Source organism: Delphinapterus leucas, chromosome 11 (assembly GCF_059928025.1).
Source record: "Delphinapterus leucas isolate spDelLeu-1000000601 "Yukka" chromosome 11, BTC_Dleu_Yukka2, whole genome shotgun sequence".
In the NCBI taxonomy this organism is placed as follows: Eukaryota; Metazoa; Chordata; class Mammalia; order Artiodactyla; family Monodontidae; genus Delphinapterus; species Delphinapterus leucas.
In genome coordinates this window covers 54,316,148-54,339,039 of record NC_143139.1, presented here as the reverse complement: position 1 = coordinate 54,339,039, position 22,892 = coordinate 54,316,148, and the positions used below count along the sequence as shown (strand labels likewise).

At 40.0% G+C, this 22,892-nt stretch overlaps 1 protein-coding gene across 1 annotated transcript; it reads left to right on the top strand.

The window, feature by feature from the left end:
* The first annotated feature begins 572 nt into the window (after positions 1–572).
* IL26 (interleukin 26) lies at positions 573–21,309 on the top strand. Its single transcript, XM_022571445.2, has 5 exons — positions 573–768; positions 854–910; positions 1,084–1,218; positions 17,894–17,959; positions 18,047–21,309. The coding sequence occupies exons 1-5, from the start codon at positions 598–600 to the stop codon at positions 18,131–18,133; spliced, it is 516 nt and encodes a 171-aa protein (XP_022427153.2). The 5' UTR covers positions 573–597; the 3' UTR covers positions 18,134–21,309.
* The last annotated feature ends 1,583 nt before the right edge of the window (positions 21,310–22,892 follow it).

Sequence of the window (22,892 nt, the reverse complement as noted above, 5' to 3'; positions counted from 1 at the left end):
CCGAGCTGGAAAAATTCTTGAGGACTTGGGTCTTGATGCCAGGCTGCAGAACGATGGCTTCTGAGGGAAGAGGGGGGCAGGTGAAGGATCTGGCAAAGGATAAATGTCAAACCCATTTGAGGTCATGAGCAGGTTTCCCAGGGCTGCTTATTCTACCTTTTGGTCAAATTTTCCTGGGCTACTTGTTAGAAAAGGAGATTTTTTTCATATTAAAAAAAAAAAAATCACATGGCATCCTGGAGAACAAGTTCTTTTACTAGCATGACATGACTTTTAAAATACTGAAATCTGTTGTGAAGTGCAGCGGAGGTTCTGAATTCTTTTTGGAAACAGGGCCCCAACCTTACTGGTAAATTTGTGCTTTTACTTAAGATCACAGATGATGTGGTCAGCGTTTTTCGATTATGAAGCAAGCTCTAAGAAAATAGAACAACTGAAGTGATCTTCCTCTCTCTAAACTGTAAGTTATCTTTCACAGCATCTCATTGGAGGGGCAACCTTGAGGGCTAAAGTAACTAGGTTATCCTGTCATCTAACCAACACAAGTAACTGTCTGGCTTCCGTGAGTGACATGAGCCCAGAGTAGGGTGGAGGGAAATGTGGATGAATTGCATTTTGAGGTCTGGGTTGCTATTTGTCACTCTGTCTCTTGCCATTGCCAAGCACAAGCAATCTTCCTTCGCCGCAAGTTGCTACCCAAGGGAAACACTGTCCCAAGCTGTTGATAAGCTCTATGTCAAGGCAGCAAGGCTCAAAGCAACAATTCCAGTAAGTATTAGGCTCTGCTTAGAATGATGACCAAAGGGACGTTTGAAATTCTGGATAAATCTTATTTCTCTTTGTTTTATTGTAGGAAGATCGCGTAAAAAAAGTACAGTTATTAAAAAAGAAAACAAAAAAGCTATTTATGGTAAGCCAGAGGGTCTTTTTCTTTGTCACGTTTCTACTTGTTGGATGCTTTTATTTCCTTGCATTTTATTTTTTCCAGATGGTCATGAAGTAATAATCGGGGGATGCTTCAGTGTCATTTTATGAAAGCTACTCATAGTTTACCTTATGCAATTTATTCTATCTTATTTATAGAAAAACTGCAGACTTCAAGAACAACTACTGTCCTTTTTCATGGAAGATGTTTTTGGTCAACTCCAATTACAAGTTTGCAAGGAAATACACTTTGTGGAAGACTTTCACAGCCTTAGGCAGAAATTGAGCCACTGTGCAAGTATGCATAGCAAATAAGGTGAAATTTGATCCTAGACATCTATCCAGAAAACAGCATGTAGGAAGTTGTCTTTACTCAAAGAGTGGGTAAAGGGGTTTTCTAATTGTTGGCTTGTAGTCCAAATGGAGAGTCCATCACCAGGGAAACTGTATCAAATAACTGTATAACTTGTAATGCCACTATGTATTATTTCTTAAGGAATGGCACAGAAAACATGTTGAAGAGAGCTTAAGTGACAGGAGGTGCTTCTCAAATGAATATCTGTTTTTCAAATCATTCTTTCTTTATGTGACTCCTAACTAATTCATTCATTCATTTAACAGATATTTCTTAAGCACCAACTATGTGCCAAATGCTATTCTAGGATATTTTCTTTCTCTCTTTCTCTTTCTTTCTCTTTCTTTCTTTCTTTCTTTCTTTCTTTCTTTCTTTCTTTCTTTCTCTCTCTCTTTCTTTCTTTCTTTCTTTCTTTCTCCTCCCTTCCTTCCTTCCTCCCTCTGTCTTTCTTTTCTTCTCTCTTCCTGTCACCTCCTCTCTTTCCTATATTGATAAGAGCTTTTAGATTGATTTTTTAATCTTATTTTCATATAAGTTTTTAGAGTTGTACCCTGTATAAGGCAAAGTCTCAATCAAAACAAAATGAAAAAAAGAAATGTGTCTCCTTTGGTACCTAAATTATTTGATGCTGCAGTGTGGTTGCTGTCACCCTAAGCAATGGGGAATTAATTAAGAAGGTAAAAGTGAACACACTTTTCTGTAAAAGCATCCACAATATTAAAGATTGGTACAGAAAAACAAAACAAAGCAAAACAACCAGGCCAGTGTCTGTGCAGTATTAGTTGGCTTGCTTGTGGGAAGTGTTGAATCTTTTCTGTGACATTGTTTGGACTCCAAGTATGCTTTCTCAAGCCTCCTGTGGTTGTACTTGAAGGTGGTACAAACTGGGCTGTGGCCTGCTGATGACTATCACAGTCCTGGGGTTGCCAGAAGGAAACGAGCTTTCTACCCTTGGGCATCAGGGCTACAGGAACTTGAACTCTGGGCAGTTGCGAGTGGAGTTTTAGTTTTTAAGAGTTAGGGCATCATTTTCTTGTGGTCCATGAAAGTACTCAGTAACCCAAATTCCAGTCTATAGTGCAGAGGCATTTTTGTGAGGGTGAGCTGCTCAGTTAGGTAAAAAAATTCAACAAATTTATGTTCTCTTTGGTTAGTCTGTGTTTAAGTCATGTCCTTGTTTGGGACTTGGGTCGCATAGTTTTCCATGAACTCTCCTATTCCATTAAAATAACAAGCATAAAAATTACAAACTGGTACCTCTTGGCAGAACACAGAGAGAATGCTCTGGGCCAGTTCCCTTGCCCGAAATAATGGAAAGGTCACCACTTATCTTTGGTGTATTCTATACTTAACTTATAAGGTCATCTTATTAAGACAGTGAATAGTATAGTCTCTCTTTTGTTTTAATAGATCTCTATCGCAGTATAATTGCTTCACAGTACTGTGTTAGTTTCTATTGCACAACAAAGCGAATCAGCCGTATGCATACACACGTCCCCATATGCGCTCCCTCTTGAGCCTCACTCCCACCCTCCCTATCCCACCCCTCTAGGTCATCACAAAACACCGAGCTGATCTCCCTTCGCTATGCGGCTGCTTCCCACCAGCCAGCTATTTTACATTTGGCATTTGGTAGTGTATATATGTTGATGCTACTCTCACTTCGCCCCAGCTTCACCCTCCCACCCCATGTCCTCAAGTCCATTCTCTATGTCTACCTCTTTATTCCTGCCCTGCAACTAGGTTCATCAGTACCATTCTTTTTCTTTTTAGATTCCATATATATGCGTTAGCATATGGTATTTTTCTCTTTCTGACTTACTTCACTCTGTATGACAGTCTCTAGGTCCATCCACCTCACTACAAATAACTCAATTTCATTTCTTTTTATGGCTGAGTAATATTCCATTGTATATATGTGCCACATCTTCTTTATCCATTCATCTGTCAGTGGACATTTAGGTTGGTTCCATGTCCTGGCTATTGTAAATAGTACTGCAATGAACATTGTGGTACATGACTCTTTTTATTTGTTTTTTGGGTTTTTTTTGTGGTACGCAGGCCTCTCACCATTGTGGCTTCTCCCGTTGTGGAGCACAGGCTCCAGACGTGCAGGCTCAGTGGCCATGGCTCTGGGCCCAGCCGCTCCGTGGCATGTGGGATCTTCCCGGACCGGGGCACGAACCCATGTCCCCTGCATCGGCAGGCAGACTCTCAACCACTGCGCCACCAGGAAAGCCCCACATGACTCTTTTTGAATTATGGTTTTCTCAGGGTATATGTCCAGTAGTGAGATTGCTGGGTCATTTGGTAGTTCTATTTTCAGTTTTTTAAGGAACCTCCATACTGTTCTCCATAGTGGCTGTATCAATTTACATTCCCACCAACAGTGCAGGAGGGTTCCCTTTTCACCACACCCTCTCCAGCACTTATTGTTTCTAAATTTTTTGATAATGGCCATTCTGACTGGCGTGAGGTGATACCTCATTGCAGTTTTGATTTGCATTTCTCTAATAATTAGTGATGTTGAGCATCTTTTCATGTGCCTCTTGGCCATCTGTATGTCTTCCTTGGTGAAATGTCTGTTTAGGTCTTCCACCCATTTTTAAACTGGATTGTTTGTTTTTTTGATATTGAGCTCCATGAGCTGTTTGTATATTTTGGAGATTAATCCTTTGTCTGTTGTTTCATTGGCAAATCTTTTCTCCTATTCTGAGGACTGTCATTTTGTCTTGTTTAGGGTTTCCTTTGCTGTGCAAAAGCTTTTAAGTTTAATTCAGTCCCATTTGTTTATTTTTGTTTTTATTTCTGTTACTCTAGGAGGTGGGTCAAAAAAGATCTTACTGTGGTTTATGTCAAAGAGTGTTCTTCTTATGTTTTCCTATGTTTAGAGTTTTACAGTGTCTGGTCTTACATTTAAGTTTTAAATCCATTTGGAGTTTATTTTTGTGTATGGTGTTAGGTAGTGTTCTAATTTCATTCTTTTACATGTAGCTGTCCAGTTTTCCCAACACCACTTTTTGAAGAGGCTGTCTTTTCTCCATTGTATACTCTTGCCTCCTTTATCAAAGATAAGGTGACCATATATGCGTAGGTTTGTCCCTGGGCATTCTATCCTGTACCATTGATCTGTATTTCTGTTTTTGTGCCAGTACCATACTGTCTTGATTACTGCAGCTTTATGGTATAGTTTGAAGTCGGGGAGCCTGATTCCTCCAACTCCGTTTTTCTTTCTCAAGATTGCTTTGGCTATTTGGGGTCTTTTGTGTTTCCATACAAATTGTAAAATTTTTTGTTCTAATTCTGTGAAGAATGCCATTGGTAGTTTGATAGGGATTGCATTTAATCTGTAGATTGCTTTGGGTAGTATAGTCATTTTCACAATTTTGATTCTTCCAATCCAAGAACATGGTATATTTCTCCATCTGTTTATGTCATCTTTGATTTCTTTCAGCAGTGTTTTATAGTTTTCTGAGTACAAGTCTTTCACCTCCTTAGCCAGGTTTACTCCTAGGTATTTTATTCTTTTTGATGCAGTGGTAAATGGGAGTGTTTCCTTAATTTCTCTTTCTGATTTTTCATTGTTAGTGTGTAGGAATGCCAGAGATTTCTGTGCATTAATTTTGTATCCTGCAACCTTACCAAATTCATTGACTAGTTCTAGTAGTTTTCTGGTGGCATCTTTAGGATTTTCTATGTATAGTATCATGTCATCAGCAAACAGTGACAGTTTTACTTCTTCTTTTCCAATTTGTATTCCTTTTATTTCTTTTTCTTCTCTGATTGCCATGGCTATCTGCACTTTTGGTTGGAATGTTCTATAAATATCAATTAGATCTATCTGGTCTGTTGTGTCATTTAAAGTTTGTGTTTCCTTATTTATCTTCTGTTTGAATGATCTTTCCATTGGTGTAAGTGGGGTGTTAAAGTCCCCTATTATTAATGTGTTACTGTTGATTTCTCCTTTCATGGTTGTTAGCATTTGCCTTATGTATTGAGGTGCTCCTGTGTTGGGTGCATAAGCATTTATAATTGTTATATCTTCTTCTTGGGTTGATCCTTTGATCATTATGTAGTTTCCCTCCTTATCTCTTGTAACAGTCTTTATTTTAAAGTCTATTTTATCTGATATGAGTATTGCTACTGCACAGTAGCATTTCTAATGTGGCCTGAGGTTCTCTGTTAGTCCAGTGGTTCGGACTTGGAGCTCCCATCACAGGAGCTTGGGCCCCACCCTGGCTCATGAACCAAGATCCCACAAGCTGCGTGGGGTGTGAAAAAAAAGAAAAAGAACAATAACAAAGTAAAAAATAAAATTAGACTAGAAAACTAATGTTATATGTTAGAAAGAGTATAAAAATAAAAATATAGATGAATCAACAACTGGAAGGTACATCAGTACCACAATAGTAAAAAAGAGTAGGAGGGAAAAGAAAAAAAGGGGGGGGAAGGCCTTGGCTGTGGAGGGCGGGGCCTAAGCAAGGGTGAGGTTTCGGTGGTGGGCGGGGCCAATGCTCAGGACCCACAGGGCTGGAAAAGGACCTGGGGGATGTGCAGGGTGGGGCTTAGGCTCAAGGAACAGAAGGGGCCCAGGCGTGCCCCCCAGCCCTGGTCTCAGAGGGCAGGGGACCTCACCTGGGAGCCCAGCAGGCTTCCTGGGCTCGAGTGGGTGGGGCAAACACCTTCCTCTCCTCTCCTGCTCCTCTGGTCTGGGAGGGCCCCTCCCCCCTGCCTCTCCTGATCTCCCTGGCCTCCCTCCTATGCCCCCAGGACTAGTGCAGCCTGGAGGGGGCTTTGTAGGGCAGGGGACTGTCCTGGGAGCTCAGCAGACTCCCCCTCCCGCTCCTCCCGGATGGCTCTTCCCGCCTGCCTCTCCAGGATCTCCCTGGCCTCCCTCCTACGCCCTCAAGGACCCACGTGGCCTGGAGGGAGCTTTGGAGGGCAGGGAACCGGCCTAGGAGCTCAGCAGGCTCCCGGTACCCAAATCAGTATAGTCTCTTTATTTAATTTGAACGATTATGTAATTTTATATTTCATTTTACCACCAGCTGATTAGGTCATTATCATCCCCAGTAAGAGTTTTCACCATGAAAAGACTTGAAGAGGAGAATAATCCATTGAAGGACTTGATATTGGGGTAAATAATGAGACCTATGGCAGTCACTGTAGGCCAAAATGGAGTCTTCCTAAGGAACAGTGAGCTGGTCTTGTTTCAGTATCTGGAGACGAGGATTGTCTTCAGAGACCCCATCCTCCCACTTTCTAAAGCACCTTCTGTTTTTCTTTTTGCTAGTGTCCTTCGTTCCTCTGTGCAGGTGCTGTCTCTTGCACTAGCCATACAATTTAATGTAATATTATTCTAAATGAACTTTGGTAATGATGACAAGGCGCTAGAAATCCTTGCCTGATACAGTACAATATATCTGGACACCTGGAACCAACAAAAGCCATGTCTGTTTTGACCATTGATTTGGTTCTTCAGTTCAAATAGCTAGAAAACACATAATAGTTATAACCTAAACCAAGCAATGTTCTAGATGAAAAACTTAGAAAACATAGAGCTATCTAGGAACTCTGGTTTTCCTTGATTTGTTTTGGGAGAAATTATTTCCTGAAGGGACCTTAATCTGTCAAGAGATGCTTTTTTCAATGCCTTGGACCACAGCGCGATGGGAGCAGGCGGTACATCCCAGGCTGGTCGTGGAGGCTTTCCAAAGCGGCTGGCTCCCCCTTGCGGCCAAATATGAGCACAACCACCCCCAGCGCCACCTAACTGGGCTTTCCTTCCTACGTTCTCCCACTCCAAGACAACCCTTGTTAGCTTCAGTTACTTTGTCTCACAAGCTAAGGCATTTATGTGCTGAAGTAAACCAACCACCTCTGTGAAACTGTAAAAAAAGAAGTCTAGGATTAGCCTGAGCTTTAGAAAGTCTCCACAGACATTGCTTTAGGGAAATAGGTTTAATTTTAATAATAGGCCTTGCATTTAATCTTTCTGCCAATTATAAGTTTATATTTTTGGCCACAGAAGCTTGTATCTGTTTAATATAAATTAACTGAGCATTTACTCTGTGTGGAATTCTAAATTAGTGGTTGGGGCGGAGTTTAGGAGGGAGAAGTTATAAAATGTGAAGTAGGTGACATTAATTTACATGTGATATTTTCTTTTCTTCTTTTTTGACCACTTGCTTTAATTTGGGGAGACAGGGATCCAGGCAGCTTTCCTAAGCAGAAGCAGCTGTGCCTTCCACCAGATGTGTAACTGTCATATTGTTTCTCTTTTCTCTCTTCATTCCAGGGACCTCAGGCTATAATTAATTCTTGAATATGGCAATGAATCAAAGCTTTGCAAGTTACAGAAAACTTTTCTCCCCCTTCCCAATGGTTCTACTGGTTGCTTTAAAGCTCTCCTCTCGCATACTGTTTCTCTAACCATCTGAAACTTGGGTGGACTTTCTAGGAATGGATTCCGAGACTAAATCCATGTCTTGGTCTATAGAATTTGGAGTTGAAAAATAAAAATAAAACCAGAAATAGCATCTATAACCCAATCTGGGTCATCTCATTTTTTACTGGATGCAGACACCCCCCTAGATGTGCTGATTCTGAGTCAAGAATGACTGCACCGCAAAAGGCAAACAGGTCGCTCTCAGCAGTGGCTGTCATTTCCATTTTTTTTTTTAACCTCTTCCCTTTGTTCCCTCCATCCTGGAGATGGTAACTGCTTCGTGCAGTTGCTGCCTCTATGATGTCTCTCTTTACCCTTTTAGTTGCCTAGTTAACAACTTTATATCTAATTAACTGTTCTTTAAAAAAATGAATATAGTCATTGAATATATTTATATTCATGAAGCATGTTTCCATAAACAATATGTCAGGAAAAAATAACTTATGAAATAATTTGAAAGATGTGTCCATGAAGAGTTTTTGAAAAAGAACATCTTAATAAGAAAACACTAATGAGGAAAATATTTTAAAACGATTAATGATGAAGAAAATATTCATGAGAATGTTGCTCATCTTCCCTCTCTCTGCTGCTCTGGTTGGACTGTTCTGAGATGTGATATTTTCTTAGTCAAAAAGGGACACTAGGGTTTCCCTGGTGGCGCAGCGGTTGAAAGTCCACCTGCCGATTCAGGGGACACGGGTTCGCGCCCCGGTCTGGGAAGATCCCACATGCCGCGGAGCGGCTGGGCCCGTGAGCCATAGCCGCTGACCCTGCGCGTCCGGAGCCTGTGCTCCGCAACGGGAGAGGCCACAACAGTGAGAGGCCCGCGTACCGCAAAAAAAAAAAAAAAGGGACACTAAATATAGTCAATATAGAAACAGCCAATACATAGAAAATAATTAACACTTTTTGTATTTCCCCTGTTGCCCTTGCTATTTGGGGTATTGTGGGAAAAATGAGACTTTACCCTCTAGGAGTTCTGCACTGTGTGTGTGTGTGTGTGTGTGTGTGTGTGTGTGTGTGTGTGTTGGTAGGAGGGTTCTAGGCAGAAGGAAGGGGATGGCAAGGTAACTTCACAAACAATTATAAGAGGAAGAAAGGAAAAGCACCATAATATTAGTGCTAACAAAGCCCTGGGGTTTCAGAGCAGAAATACTAGAGTCTGGATGGAGCAAGTAAGTTTTCAAGAAGGAGGGACTTTGAGAGGGGCCCCGAGTTCTGCAGGTTCTATTTCTGCACAACCTCGACACGTTTCAAAACTGGTCCAAGGCTTCTTCCATGATCTGGAAACAGGAGGAAATGGCCCAGGCCCTGTTTCCAAGACCGAGAATTCTAGAATAATGCTTTGGTTATGTGAGGCTTTAGGATAAATAGGATTCTGAGGGGTTGATTAAAAAACCAGTGTTGCATTTATGATGTTGCTTCCAGAGCTCTAGACAGTTAAGTTACATACAGAATTTTGGCATATAGTAATTTGTTTAATGTGTTCACTTGGGATTTGAATTTATGCCCGCCATAAGCATTGGTGTTTCCTCTTCTGAAAACCGCCCCCCCCAAAAAAACTTGTAAATAGCAAAAAACAGCAAAATCTATGATACAAATTGCTTTCTATAACTTAGAGAATCCAACAATTATTTATTTTGTATCTTAATAATTGAAGAAAATATTAAGGAGTAAGGATTACTACAGCCTCTTTATAAATTGTATATAGTATTTTTAAAATACTCTGATTCTATGTGGATGTTTTATTTTTGGTGATACTTTTTTTTTTTTTTGCTGTACACAGGCCTCTCACTGCTGTGGCCTCTCCCATTGCGGAGCACAGGCTCTGGCCGTGCAGGCTCAGCAGCCATGGCTCACGGGCCCAGCCACTCCACGGCATGTGGGATCCTCCCGGACCGGGGCACGAACCCGTATCCCCTGCATAGGCAGGTGGACTCTCAACCACTGTGCCACCAGGGAAGCCCATCTGAACACTTTTAAGGTAGGCTAAGCTAAGCTATGATGTTTGGAAGGTTAGGAGTATTAAATGCATTTTTGACTTACAATATTTTCAACTAACAATAAGTTTATCGGGACTTAACCCAATCGTAAATTGAGGAAAATCTATGTATGTGTTATACTCTTTAATGTCTGACTTCTTCCACCCAGCATAATTATTTTGAGATTCATTAATGTTATTGAGTGTATCAATTACTTCTCCCTTTTCACTGCCAAGTAGTATTCCATTGTAATGATATACCACAATTTATCTATTCATCTATTGATGTCTATTTAGTTTTTTTTCCCCAGTTTTTCACTATCACAAATAAAGCTGCTATTAATATTTATATACAAGTCTTTGTTTGAAGAGATATTTTCATTTCTCTTGGGTGAACACCTAGGAGTGGAATGGCTGGATCATAGGTTAGGTGTAGGTTTACCTATGTAAGAAACAGCTAAACTGTTTTCCAAAGTGGTTGAATCATTTTACATTTCTACCAGTAGTGTGTGGGAGTTAAAATTGCTCAGTATCCTTGCTATCACTTCATATGGTCAGTGTTTAAAAATGTTAGCCAGTCTAGCTGGAGTGTAGTGGTATTACATTGTGTTTTCAATTTGCACTTCCGCAATCATTAATGAGGTTGACCATCTCTTGATTTACCTATTTACCATCTATATATTGTCTTTGGTGAAGCGTCTGTTCAAATATTTCGCCCATTAAAAAAAAATGGATTGTTTCCATGTCTTGGTTATTGTGAATAGTGCTGCTATGAACATAGGGGTGCATGTAGCTTTTCAAATTAGAGTTTTCTCCAGATATATGCCCAGGAATGGGATTGCTGGATCGTATGGTAACTCTATTTTTAGTTTTTTGAGGAACCTCCATACTGTTCTCTGTAGTGGCTGCACCAATTTACATTCCCACCAGCAGTGTAGGAGGGTTCCCTTTTCTCCACATCCTCTCCAGCATTTGTCCTTTAACAGATCTTGTAGTACAGTTCTACTGGTGATGAATACATTCAGTTTTTTATGGCAGAAAAAAGCCTTTATTTCCTCTTTCTTTTTTAAATGTATTTGTTCTGAATAGAATTTGGGGTTGATAGGTTTTTTTCCCAATACTTTAATGGTGTTGCTCCATTGTCTCCAGGCTTGTTTCTGACAAGAAATCTCCCATTCTTATCTTTGTTCTTATGTCATATCTTTTTTTTTTCTGGCTTTCTTTCTTTTTAAAGATTTTCTCTTTATTACTTGTTTAAAGCAATTTAATGATAATGTGCATTGGTATGTTTTCTTCATACTTTTTGTGCTTGGAGTCAATTGAAATTCTTCCATCTGTGAGTGTATAGTTTTCATCAAATTTGGAAGTTTTGGGCCATTACTTTTTCAGAAAAAAAATTTTTTCTGTGCCTCCTTCTATCTCTTCTATTCTTGAAATTCTAATTTCATATACATTAGGCCATTGGCAATTGTCCCACAGCTCTCTGATTCTGTGTTGTTTTCTGTGTTTTTCTGTGTTTCATTGTGGATAGTTTCTATTGCTACATCATCAAGTTTATAAACCTTTTATTCTGTAGTATCTAATCTGCTTTAGTCCCATTCAGTATATTTTTCAACTTAGCCATTGTAGTTTTTATCTCTAGAAGTCTGAATTTGGTCTTTTTAATATTTTCCCTTTTCCTACATAACATGATCAATCTTTCTTTTAGCTTCTAGAATGCACTATATGGCCTCTATTTCTATGTTAGCAGTCATTGATAATTATTGTTTTGATCTATTAATTCATAAAACTGAAAAATGATGCTTTTAAGATTCTATTACGCCTACTTTATTTATAAGTGGGGATAATTCTGTAAAGAGAACTTACCCCTTACTATTTGGCTGTCCTGAGGAACTTATCATATAAGACAGGCAGAATAAACATGTAATTCTTTTTCTTTATTTCCCACTTTTGAATATAAGGAATTGATTTTCTAACATTCTTCCAGGGTTATCAATGAGTTGTTATTTTCTCTTAGTTTCATTATTAACTCATGGATTTAAATTATTTTTTATTTTTGAGAAGTCTTTCAGATTCTATAAGCTACCTGCCTTTGGGATTTCTTTATAGGTCCACTAAGACTGGCATCTTTTTGAGCCACTCTTAAGATACAAAACCACAGTGATTTTCGTGATAGACCCCAAGGTCTGGAATCCCAGTACCACTATATTTGAATGTCATCTTATTGTTTCTGAGAACATTCTAAGAATTTTGCAGCACCTAATAAAATATTACATATTTCCACACTCCTAATGCAGGGTGCACAGGTTCGATCCCTGATCGGGGAACTAAGATCCCACATGCCACAGGCAGGGTGCAGCCAAAAAAATAAATATATAAAGTCACACAGATCTGTGCTTAAATGCTGAAAAAAAAAAAAAGAATAAAATGGATAACCTGTATAGCACAGGGAACTCTGCTCAATATTCTATAACAACCTAATTGGGAAAAGAATTTGAAAAAGAATAGATACATGTATAAGTGAATCACTTTGTTGTACACCTGAAACTAACACAACATTGTTAATCAACTATACTCCAATATAAAAGAAAAATTAAAAAAAATTAGTCTGATTTGGGTAATTCAGGTGTATAACTGTTTAAAGAAAAAAGTTATGGATAACATAAATATATTTATTTTTAATCTTTGTTAACCACGGTATTTGCCCTAATGGTATTTGGAAAGTTGGTATATGTTAGAAGACATTTTAAAGATTCTTATAGAACTCAATACTCTCAGACTTGAAAGGGAACTTAATAGTTGCTTAGTTGAATTCATAAAATAATTGGCCTAATTGCTAGTGATCAAAGTTGAAACTGAAAAAAATTACATTAGCTTTCAAGATTTCATCATTTACTTTAATTAACATTTTAAGAGCCTGAATAGTAATTGGTAATTAAAGAGCTCCATTTCTTTACATTAATTGTATGTAATTAATTTTAAAGTCTGGTAAGTCTTGGCAAATAGAATATTTGTGTCTCCAATTCCTGTAGGATGTTTGATAAGTAATTTGTATCCTCAGTTGCAACTAGCTTATCAAGCTGTGAAGCACTGCCAATTATTTAGCCTTATAATTTCAAATATTTTAAAAATTGCAATTAATTGAACTGATAAACGGAAGTAGGAAGTGTGACAAACTCTGTTTTATTCTTTCATTAAGTGCAAAGTCCTAAACCTGTTTTCAACAATACCAATAATCTCATCTTGTTGTTAGAAGAATTAAGTAAGGTAATATATCAAAGAACCTAACAAGTAGTAGTTCTGTAAAATTGTTACTGTCTTTTCTTATTGCTTTCCATACACAGAACACTAATTTTCTTCCAATTACATTTTCTCAACAATTTTCAATGGAGTGGTTCTCTTAAACAATCGAATACATTTTTAGTGCCTAATGTTAGAGTTTTATTTACAGTATTACTTTAACTGAAAGATAAAGAGATCATTTATGAATCATTGGTTTTAATCTTGGTAAGTATATTTTCTAATTATAATATTATAGAATCTCTTTTCTGACAAAGTCATTCCTTGGTTAATGATATATAACTTTTCTGTCAAAATTATGGGGCTCTACCATTTCATGTGAAAAATTACATGGATTCATTCTTTTTTTAAATTGAGGTATAATTGACATATAAGGTTGGGGTTGGGGTATAATTGACATATGAGGTTGGGGACCATATCATAGATAATTGAATCTGAGGATTTCAGCTGAGACCCAAAGGGTGTGTAAATCATCTCTGCTCTCTCCAGCCTTGGAACATTGTGCCTCCTCTGCCTACTTGTCCCTTCTTTCTGCTTCTCCCACTCCATCTTAGTCACCCTTCAAGATGCAACTCACTTGTTTTCTCCTTCTGGAAGTCTTCTGGCATCCCACAGTTGGGTTGCCTCTGCTCTGTCGCCAGAGCAGTTTGTTTGTTTGTTTTAAATCACAGTATTTATCACTTAGTATTGTAATTTTGCTTCACTGTCAGTAGATTATGAGCCATCCCTTGTGCCCCAAGGCAATTTTCACCATGAAAGTTACTTTTATAAATTAAATAAATCTCTGCTATGTGGGCAGAGACAGTATTTCATGCCTAGCGTATAGTAAGCATGCAATAAAAATGTATTGACTTAATGATGAATGATTAGCCTGTTGCCTTGTGTTTTTATTCCATGACTATCTCACACTTTTTTTTTTTTTTTGAACCTGTCTCTGGTTATTCCAGCCCTACTAATAAATTGCCTCTAGTCTAGATCGTGTCTGCTTTGGTTGAGTTTGTCAAATCATCCAGCCGTTCTTAGAATAAAACTGCTGCCCTTTGGTTGTGCATTCTGCTTTCAGCCAATGGAACTGTATACGCTGAAATATAAGGTAAAGGAAATCATTCTTTCGTAAATTCCTCCTTCCAAGCAAAGCAATCTAGATTACAGCAGTAAAATCAGGCTGTCCTACTGGGTCTGTAGACATATTTACAAAAGTGAGGAAAATGAAAACCTCTTGCATCAGATCTTTACTAGGAGTCATTTATAGTAAATGGAGCTCAAGGTGCTAGAAAGCATCCCATAAACCCATGGAGCTCTGGTGGCAATATTGGCACTGTTAAGTGATTTTTTTTGTTGTTTTGATTTTTTTGTTTGTTTGTTTGTTTTTTTGCCCGACCTTGTTTTTCTCCTTTTCTACTCTCCTTGCTCTTCTTGGGGTAGCTTGTACCTTAGATGAAGTCAGAAGCCTTTCTTGTACTTCCCACCATGCTATGGGAGACACTGCAGACCCAAGTTCTCTGGGCAGAGGGCCTAGTCAGCAGGAATGCCTTAATGATATTCACCTTCTGTAACGTCCAGTATTTGGTTGACTTCTTTGGTATCCCATTTTCCATGCGAAATCTTTAAACCCCAACACAAGCATGTTTGATATTGTGCCCTGTGACTTGCTTATTTGGTGCTTTGTGATTGATCTTTGCATCTAAGAACTTTGATCGAGTGTATTGGAATCAGCAAATATTGATTCTCTTTGTGAAGTCCTCTTTGTTTTCCCAGTTGCAAGATTTGGGCCAATTACTTTTTTTTTTTTTAGTATTTGGCAGTTTATTAAAATAAACCTTTTTCCTCCATACGGATTTTTTTTTTTTTACATCTTTGTTGGAGTATAATTGCTTTACAATGGTGTGTTAGTTTCTGCTTTATAACAAAGTGAATCAGTTGTACATATACATATGTTCCCATATCTCTTCCCTCTTGTGTCTCCCTCCCTCCCACCCTCCCTATCCCACCCCTCCAGGCAGTCACAAAGCACCGAGCTGATCTCCCTGTGCTATGCGGCTGCTCCCCACTAGCTATCTACCTTACGTTTGGTAGTGTATATATGTCCATGCCAATTACTTTTATATTAGATAATTTCTGACTAGAAGGATTTAGCATCTAATCAAACTCTCCATTTAAAATATAATGGGCAGAATTCTCTAAATTTTTTCCATAGCTACTCTACTTGGTTGGAACTAGACTTGGTATTTCTAGAATTTGCTTTTGCAGTTCCAATCTGAAAAACAAATGAACAAAGGGAAACACACACACACACACAAACGCATAGAGGATTTCTTCTTTTGTTTATTATCACATTGTCCATTTTCAGGTTGAAATCTCTCTCTCTCTCTCTCTCTCTGCCAATCAGCTTAGTCTTTTAGAGGCATTTCCAACATTTCCCCTGGACTCTGGAGTCAGAATACTTCAGGTCTCAGCTCTGCCACTTACTATGTGAAAATAGGCAGAATTTTAACTTCTATGCTTCGCTTTCCTAATCTATAAAATGAGGGTTGTTGTGAGGACTGAATGAGTTAATATCACTAAAGCCTTCAGATCAGTGCCTGATACATAACACTAACAAAATACATGTTGACTGCTATTATTTTTATCTAACAATCTTCTTAGTAGTTCTGTCGTCACATGAAGGGGAATTGGGATAAAAAGGAAAGCTCCTGGAACTGCTGGATTTTTTATCTTCTAATATGGATCTTGTATTTTGTTGATTTTCCTGTCCACCACTATTCTATTTACTAACTCTGTTTTGCTCGTTGTTATGTCTTGAGTGCCTAGCACACGATCGGACACTTAGTAGGCACTTCATGAATGCTTGTTTAATGAAGGAATGAATTCCTTCTGAAAGTATACTCTGACACTGGCTGCCTGCATTGTTTTTGCCTCACAGGATCTGGTGTGGGAGGAAGTGTCCTCTTAATTCATGACTCTTCATAAAAAGGAACGAAAGTGAGTGATTTGTAGTGAGGCGGATGGACCTAGAGTCTGTTGTACAGAGCTAAGAAAGTCAGAAAGAGAAAAACAAATACCATATGCTAACGCATATATATGGAATCTAAAAAAAAATGGTTCTGAAGAACCTAGGGGAAGGACAGGAATAAAGATGCAGATGTAGAGAATGGACTTGAGGACCCGGGGACGGGGGTAGGGGAAGCTGGGACGAAATGAGAGAGTGGCATGGACATATATATACTACCACATGTGAAATGGATGGCTAGTGGGAAGCAGCCACATAGCACAGGGAGATCAGCTCGGTGCTTTGTGACCACCTGGAGGGGTGGGATAGGGAGGGTGGGAGGCACAAGAGGGAGGGGATCTGGGGATACATGTATACATATAACTAATTCACTTCGTTATACAGCAGAAACTAACACACCATTGTAAAGCAATTATACTCCAATAAAGATGTTAAAAAAAAATCCACGGCTCTTATCACAGGGAGGTCCAGCACTTGTGAGTCCTGCAGACTAAACCTTCACCCGAATATTCTGTGTCTGCAGCTCTTCTGTGCCTCATCATGAAAGCCCCTTTCACAAGAAGAATCTCTTCCTACGCAGGGTCTGACCTGAAGGTAGAGTCTCCATTTGGGCAGAGTCATGACAACATCACCACCTTTAGGCCCCTGCAACAGCATTCAGGAGATAACTGTCAAATCGTTTCAGTTATTTTCTCTTGACAAGAGAAAGACCTGAACGTTGCCCCTCCCCTGTCCCCTCTTCTCCTCTGTGTTCTGGTATAAAGGGACCTGTGGGTTGATGTTGGCCATGTTTTATTTGTTTTAATAGGTGTTGTCATTTAGCTGCTTCCATTTCTCGAGTTTTGATTACGTATTATCTTTATTGATGCACCGACACTATTTCATCGCGAGGTCAGGACATCCTGGGACACCTTGGGCCTTGGTTTCCTTTTATGTAAATTGAGAACAATTGAACCGTATGATGTCCTTGGTCAATTCCAGCGCTAGGGTTTTATGAGTAAAAGCTAGGTAGATAAATTAGACACTTTCACCTTTTTCTTCCCTTCCCTTTTCTCTATTTAACCTTATGGAAATTTGTGGAGTAAAAAGGATGATGAAGAATTTCCTCCTACTTGGCTCCTAAGCAATTCTTGTGCTCAGATGGGGTTTGAAAATTCACCTCCTCAAAGGAGACTGGCAGTTCCCCCCCGCCGAGGTGCAAGCCATCTTCTCAAGACATTAGTTTGCTCCTCCTCGTAATTTAGAAACTAATATTAATTTCCTGGTGCTTTCTCCTGGCAATCAACAGCTGAATATTGTACTGTGCAATGTATACAACAGCCAGGGTGATTTTTCAAAAAATAATTTTTTTTCTTGTCATTCTCACATCTCCTATGCTTCCCATATCTCTCCTGCTCCAGCCATGCTTTCTTTCTTTCAGTTTCTGGAAAGCACTAGGTCTTTCCTGCCTCAGGACATTTGCACACTTTTCACTCAGGTTACCTGAGTTATTCTCTCCTTTGCATCCTCCCCAAACCCCTGTTTTCTTGCTTCACTTCCTCATATAGCTGGCTCCTTCTCCTTTTCCAGATCTTAATTTAAATGTCATTCCTTGAAAGAACCATCTCTGACCACCCAATTGAAAGCAGCTGTAAATTCCTAGCATAGAATTTATGCATTACAAACACAGCTTTAATTGTAATTTGGAAATTCTAATTTTTCATTTGTTTTCTTATTTATCATCTCTCTCCCCCATGAAGGTACTATATATTTGCCAGTGTATATCATGCCCAGCACATTATACCTGCTCAAAAAATGTTGGTTGAGTGAATGGAAGAGTGAGTATTATTAGCCCTTTTTCAACAATATTTTCTGTATGTACTTCTGATTTCTTAGATTTCCTGTGTTTCATCAGCTAGAGAAATGAAATCCATTACCAGGATGAAAAGAAAATTTTATGAGGTAAGTATTCCAAATTCTTGTCTTTGAATGCTTTGTTTTTTAAAATGTGAAATATTTCTGCTTCTAATATTTCCACTTTATCCACAGATTGGAAAGAAAGGAATCTACAAAGCCATCAGTGAACTGGCTATTCTTCTTTCCTGGATTAAACAATTTCTGGAAAGCGTTAAGTAATGCAAGAAGCCAAGTGGATTGATTTGACTGTTATTTTGAAATATAATGAGAACAACCAGAAATCAATTTAAAGCAGTGTATTTCCTTTTTAAAATTTTGTACATAGTACTAACAGCAAATTAGATGATTTGGAATAGACTAGAGGACTTTAATGTAATAAAATTTTGGAGGTAAGTAAATTGTCACTAATATGCACATTTTCTGTATTTTCAAAGAATGTTTTCATCCTGAACATGTTTTGTCATTCCCAAGTGCATTGCATGAGTTTAATCTAAAGGTGTATAACCAGAATTAAATCATGCAATATTTGTGCATAGAAAACGACAGATTTCTGGGATACAATATAACGTTATTGAGACTTACATAGATGCCGTGTATATGATTACTGTCTACTTAAGGGCTTGATGATTATTAATTAAGCCCAGTGTGAACTTAGCCCCTAATAGATGTTGATTTTAATGAAATAAGCTGTGTTTCTTTCTCCTGGATGTCCTTTTTAGGACGGTATGCTAGAATTTCATTGAGTACAATGGGTAACTACCAGATCAGATCAAATAGGACACACATGTAAACTAACTGCTTGGAATGGTTTACTAGAAACACCTTTGACAGATAACCCAAGCTACACAGACTACAATGAACCAAGTTGAAATGATGCCGAAGCCTGATTATGTTCCTTCCGGGTGCCATACAATTAAGAAAGTTGGTAGAGGCCAAATAGAAGTCTGAATAGCAGCTCAGAGTTCACCACAGGAAACTTTCCTTACTATCTAAAAACCTTACCCACACAGCTAGCCCTTCAGCTGAATGAGTCATATTGCCTGACCATTGTTTTGCATTAAACGGATCCTGCCTCGGCATTGTAGGCATGGGCAATTTCAGACAGCAATTTGTGTGATGGCCAGTTTGCTTCCACAAAGCACCCATTGTGCCTCTGCTGCGCACAGACAACACCAGGACTTGGTGTTTTGTGATATGAGTAGGCGGGGCTTCCCGAAGGCCTTTGTGGATTTCATCCTTGGAACCTCCTCTCTACTTTGCTTTCCCACCATCCAGTTCTTTTCAATCACATGGTCATTAGTCTGTTCACCTGGGACTGTCCTCTCTTGGTTTATCTCATAGTCCAAAATTACCTCTTTGTTCTCTGCCCCTTCTCCATTCTGCCTTCCCCAGCAACACTCCGTGGCCCATGTCTTATCCTACTGAGGACCTCATTGTTACACAAATCCACAGGCAGGGAAACGTGTGGTGAGTGGAGGGGATTGGCGGTGGGGAGACTGGGGGACTCTGTCTTCTTTTCGTGCTGTTGATTTAGGGCTTCCCAGTGCAGGCTCCTAGGCCATCAGTAATGGGGCAGCCTTCTTTGTTGAGAAACATTTGGAAGAGCTGGCATGTTGGGGATCAGGAATCTACCCCCTGGCTCTCCCCTGGACCTGAGAGGAAGTGGTGCACCCACGGCCTCTCATTGCCCCACTTTCAGGGCCCTTGGTGGTTTCCAGGATCAGGCACCCTCACAGCTGAGTTTGTGCTGTACTTCCACAGAGCTGGGAGTCTCCATCTTGGTTACAAAGCATTCTTACGTGTTCCATTACTTAGGGACGCCGGGTATTAGAGGGGCTGTGAAATGTTCATTTGCCAACTTTAGGTCCTTAGGGATAAAATTTTATCTGTGTTCCACAGTACTCTGGGGTGATTGAATTCAATGTTTTTATTTGCTGGATTGTTTCCCAAATTCTTCCGTTTGCCCAGAAGAGTCAAAAGGCTGCTGAAGCACAATAGGAATTTAAACATCATCACTGAGCAGAAAACCAACATCCACGTGCTGGTGCCTATTCACAAACGTTTTTCAGATACCAAAGGAAAAAGCGTGGTCTTAGTGTGTTTGAGTAAAGACTGGTATTCTGAAAAGGCAGTTAAGGAGGGAGAAGCTGTTGTCCTTGTGCACAGGGAGGAAACCGTGTTTGGTGGGGTCACTGTGGGCTCAGGGTGAAAGCTTCCCTCTGATTACAGGTCCCACTCTGGACGTTACCAGAGCCAGAGATGGCTGCATTTTGGGAAATGGCGGCATACCCCCAAACACCCACGAGATGCTCTATAATCCCCAAGCCCTTCAGCCTTCATAGGAGGAGATTTCTTCTAGCAGATCCCTCCTGGATCATACCTAGGAGACTATGTTTCCTATTGAAATGTTTTGTCTGACAGCATATAATTAGAGTTAAGGGCATTGAATCTGCTCTTAACACAGGGAGAGCAGAACGAGCCTGAGTACCCGTGAGTAGTCTGGAGTGGTGGACACAGCCCTCAGTGTGGTCCAGAGACCCTATTAGTCCCAACTCCCTCCAGGTTATCCATACAAAACATCAACCTCCTCCCTCATCACTTTTCTCTAAAACACTTCTCTCGCACTGGCGTGCTTGTACTGACTTGTTTGTTTATTGACTGTCTCCGCCATGTCAGAATATAGGCTCTGCGAGGCAGGACTTTTGTCTGTTCTGTTCTCTGGAGGGTCCCCAGCACCCAGATCAGGGTCTGAACGCGGGGCACTACATCAGCACATGGTGAATGTGTGAGCTCTTGAAAGAATGGACCGAGGCTTTGGCCCTGCTGCTCTTAGGATGTGTGACCAACGTCAGGCTAATTCACTTCCTGGGCCTCCGTTTCTGGATGGATCCTGATTGAAATTAGCTAGCACGGGTGATCTGTACAGATATCTGCAGAGTGGGGGACTGAGGTCTTTCTTTACTCCAGACACGTGCCCTCAAAGGACCTCACACACTCTCTTCTCTCCCACCACCTGCCCCTACTACCCCGAGCCCTGCTCTGCCTGCTTCATTTCTCCTGAACCTTTATGATTTTATTGAAACATCATCCTGTTGTTAATGGTCTCATACACTCTTTACTTCTTCACAGAACCTGTCGTAATTATAATTCTTCTGTAGATTTAATATCTGTTTCTCCCTCTAGGCTGTCCCTCTCGGATTCACTGCGGTTCTTCTCCTCATACATGGTAAGTGCCCAATAAATATTTGTTAAGTGAATAAAGTAGTAAATTGGACTGGATAGCCTCCAAGGTTTCTTTCAGCTCTGGCATTTCTGCTGCCATAATCTTCACTGGTTGGCATGAAACTTGAAGACTGTGATATAACAATGTTTTCCAACCCAAGTCCTCTAAGAACATCTATGTTATTATTTACATTAACAAAGAATTTAAATCAGCATACTTTTTTACTCGCCCCAAATAAGAGGTAACTGTAAATACATACATGACTATTCAAACAGGTCATTCAACTTAAACAAATATGTTCTCAACTAAAACATGTTCACAAGTGTACCACGTAGAATCATCTTGCAAAACCCAGGTGGAGTGTGCTTCAGACATTGGGAAACACCGCATTGTAATGAATTTCCACTGCCTCACTCTGGTCCAACTTAGAGAAATAGTTGGAAATTCGAACTTGATCATTTAAACCTACCCACAGAGACCAGTTTAGAAGAAGTCAAGCCACGATGTTTAGGTTTCAAACAGGTTTCAGAGCGCCTGTCATTGTTTCCAGAGATGGAGGTATGAAAGCACGCTCACCCAGTCAGTCATTCCATGGGGCCGATGACTATGGCTCTCCACAGGGGATGCTGGGATGGCAGTACAGCCCTGCTCCTGTCCTGTCAGCCCACCCTGTCCAGGTAGCCATGGTCCACGCGGCTTCCCAGGGAGGGAAGCTATGGGAGTCATGGTTAAGGAGGCTTCTCGAGAGGTTACACACGGTGGATGGAACAAAAAGCGAAAGCTCAGTCAGGCTGACGGGAAGGAACAGCAGAAACTCTCAAAAGCAGATGCGGAACTGTGCTGTGGATTACCACATACCCTAAGAAGTCAGGAGGATTGATTCCTTCACTAGGACTAAGAGTTGTTCACTAAAAACTAAAATGAAAACAAATCAATTCTGTAAACATTTACTGAATGCTTCCTATCTGCTAGTCGTGTGGTCATGGCTGAGGTCATAATTATCAATAAAACTCATAGTTTCTTTTAGCAATTTAGGATCTAGGAAGGGAGATAGGAAGGTAAACAATCACACGGTAGAATATAAGCAGTAATGGGGCTATGTAGAAGGTGCAGTGGGGTGGAGGTCGGACACACTGCACTAAGGAGGTTAAGTTTGAGGTAATTTAGCCTTGAAGACTCTGCTCAGGTGTTGCCCCTTCCAGGAAGGCTTCCTTGATCTCTCCTCCCAGCCCCGACTCCCAGGCTGTGTTCTATGTCTCTTGCATAGCATAACATTTACCACATCGTATTGTAACTTTCTGTTTGCTTCCTTATCTCTTCCTCGAAGACACAGACTAAGTCTTATTCAGCATCATGTCCTCAGTGCTTAGCATGGTGCTGTCATATAGCAAGCATTCAGGAAGTATTTTTGGAATGGAATGATGGAAAAAAAACAGTGGCTGTGAGGCTGGAGAAGGGAAATGGATTTGGGAGATGTTGAGGAGGTAAAACTGATAAAACTCAGTGAACAACTGGTTGAGGAGGGATTGGTGCTGAGGAAATAGCCTAGGATGACTCTAGGGTTTTACATTTTCTACGGATTTGTAGTACACCAGGACTCAGAAAAATAAACTTCAGTGAGATTCTAGTATCTCCTTTGGGCCAACAGAAATGCCTTGAAATTTGGACTTCATAGGAGCATACAATCTCACAATTTGAAAGGACCAGTGAGAGCACATTGTCAACTTTGCGTGTTATACTGGAACCTTCTTTATA